At 45.0% G+C, this 2,757-nt stretch overlaps 1 protein-coding gene across 1 annotated transcript; it reads right to left on the bottom strand.

Moving 5' to 3' along the window:
- Positions 1–1,872: 1,872 nt before the first annotated feature.
- Positions 1,873–2,451, bottom strand: LOC137871396 (gamma-crystallin M2-like). The gene has a single exon (XM_068709210.1). It carries the CDS (start codon positions 2,449–2,451, stop codon positions 1,873–1,875), a length of 579 nt encoding a protein of 192 aa, XP_068565311.1.
- Between the last annotated feature and the right edge of the window lie 306 nt (positions 2,452–2,757).

Consider the following 2,757-nt stretch of genomic DNA (forward strand, 5'->3'; position numbering starts at 1 on the left):
AGCTTTGACAAGGTCAATATTGAGCAGCATAATGGAAGAGAAGACAGATGATCTCTGACTTGAGCTTTCACACAGCTTTTTATGTAAGATCTGGCCAGAATTTTAGTAAAAAAAATTCAATAAATGATCTAACAATATCTATCTACAGTACATCTATATATCTCTATATATCTATATTGTCATATACTGTATATCTCTACATATATGTCTTTATATCTCTATATTTTTGTGTGTGCTTTTGGCCATCAGATGTATGCAAGTTCAAGTTCTCTTTAGCTGCTAAATGGTCCACTATTTTCACCAGCTAGTGTCTAGCTGTGTCTGTTTTCAGCTGAGCAGGTGGAGTACAGTGAGTTTGTCAAAAGTTTTTCGCTGAAAATAACTTTCTGGTATGGCTTGAAACAGAAACAAAACTGTCCTTAGCGCACACAAGTTCGCCAGCATTTTGCATGATAGTAGAAGAACAGCTAATTACTTTAGACTCTAAAGCTTAGAGGCTAAAAAGCTCTGTAGAGCTGAGGGCAACGGCAGACTTGCTGATCATTTTCTGTGGGTTCATCACTCAGGGTTACCCCGATCACATTACACATGGTAACTTGATCAGGGGTTAGTACAACAATGTTTGATTTGATTGGTGCAGCTTTAAGGTTTGCATTTCTTTTAATTGGTGATGTTGGAAGAAGACAAGGAAATACACTGACCAAAAAGAAGAAGAAACAGCCAATCAGACAGCTCATTGTGTATGACTGCCTGTTATGCTAGTCAACATACTGACTCAACCACTGATACTGGCTGATGAGTACAATGCCAAAACTGCAAAAATTGCAAGTGACAGTTGGGCAGACATGGCCCAACAGTGTGCAATGTCTGACAGACTGTCTGCTGGGTTGTATCAGGGCCCAGACGAGGATGATGATGATGGCTGGTGTCTGCCAGATGCAAGAAGCCTCCCAATGATATTGGCATGTTTTATTTCTTATATAGCACCACTGCTAGCGGCTGCTTCTAGCAGGGCTATTTTGTGTTAACGTTAAATCAGTCAGTCGGTTACTGGGACATGGACTTGGGCTATTAGATCCCTTAGTCATAGCTACTAATATTTAGCTAATGCTATTGTTAAGGTACTGCTATGGAAAACTGGGCAGTGCCCTCGAGGGGCCATTGGCTCTATTGTATCCCAGCTGCCTGCCTGTATGAGGCTGCCTGAACTAATGAGTGTTATTTGATTCAGAGCTACTCTAATTAGGACTGACAGGGAGGGACGAGAGCTTTTCCACCTGCTTACGGGAGAAAAAGAAGCAGACAAGGTCAATGAAAGCAGACGCACCTTGACCTGCAACATGGGAGCCTGGTTTCCCACATACACAGGGACCTTACCAGGATTAAAGCAGAGAGCTGCGTGGCCAGCGAGCTTTCCAGCGTGATCTGTTCATCTGAATACAAGCCCTAATTGGGGAAGATCCCCTTTCAATTTTTTGGGAAGATGTAATCATCTTAAAAATGTGTTTGTGCCTGATTTTATTACCAGGTAAGCAATTTGTTTATGAAAAACATTGTTTCCCTACGTCAATAGGCCGAGGGTATTGGAGAGTATGTAGGAAGGTTGACAAACTACCTTTAGAATATGTAGGAAGAGAAAAGAAAAGAAATATTCCCAACATGATTTTCGAAAACAAAGCAGACTTTATTAGGTTTCTTTATCACTCACTCCTCAGTCACAGAAATCTGTATGTGCAGTTCACTGGTTAGCAATTTTTTTCATGAATTTGCTGCAGTCAACAACCAGTGTGTATTGCTAAAGAGAAGTTGCTTTGTCACTCATTTTCTAGAATTTGTTTGGAAACAAATTGATGCACCATGATGCATCATCGTCTAGTAGCAGGAATCCATGATGCACCTCACGCTCATGAACCTCATGCTGCCCATGCCGCCCATGCCACCCGTGCCGCCCATGCCGCCCATGCTCATGAAGTTCCTGTACTCTCCGGGCCTCATGTACATCATCCTTCCTCTGTAGTGGGGCTGCTCGTACATCAGCCAGTTGCCCTCCATCACGTTGCAGGACATGAAGTTGGCCATGCTGTGGCGGTCCATGACGTTCTCGCAGTCCTCCATCAGCTCGTGCATCTGACCCTGGAAGTTGTCCCTCTCGTAGATCCTCATCCTGTAGGAGCCCCTGTGCATGGGGATCATGCGGCAGGACCTGATGCTGTCGCTCATGCCCATCATGCTCATGTAGTCGGCGTACTCGCCCCTCCTCATGAAGTACTGGTTGCCCATGAAGTTGGTGCGGTCGTAGACCATGAAGCAGCCGCGCTCCACCCTGCAGGAGTGGCAGCGGCTCATGTAGGAGGACATGTCGGGGCAGTCGTTGCTGCACTCGTAGGAGCGGCCCTGGAAGTTCCTGTCCTCGTAGAAGATGATCTTGTTCATCATGTTGCCGGAGGTCATCTTTGCCAGATGTTGTCAGTAGAGGTGATGCTGCTGATGCTGCTGCTGCACTTGGAGCTGAACTGCTTGTCTAACTCTCGGAAAACCTTCCTTTTTATACCTGACAAGCAGAGGTCCCCTTTGTGAAAACAGCCTGACTGAGCAACATGCCATAGAAGCCCATGGAGCACTGAGGGTTGTCCAAATTTGCAGTGGTTCCCCCAAAAGACCTGTCGGACAAAAGGGTTAACATCGCAAAACAATGACACCTTTTGTAACACCTGCAGTGCACAAAACCCATCCTTAGCTTTGGAATTTTGCTTTGTG

The sequence above is a fragment of the Cebidichthys violaceus genome, unplaced genomic scaffold, assembly GCF_023349555.1.
Source record: "Cebidichthys violaceus isolate CVI_PGR_0920_01 unplaced genomic scaffold, fCebVio1.0.p SCAF_14, whole genome shotgun sequence".
NCBI classification, from domain to species: domain Eukaryota; kingdom Metazoa; phylum Chordata; class Actinopteri; order Perciformes; family Stichaeidae; genus Cebidichthys; species Cebidichthys violaceus.

Coding starts and splice junctions, on each gene's coding strand:
- LOC137871396 (XM_068709210.1), bottom strand. CDS start 2,451: ATGACCTCCGGCAACATGATGAACAAGATCATCTTCTACGAGGACAGG.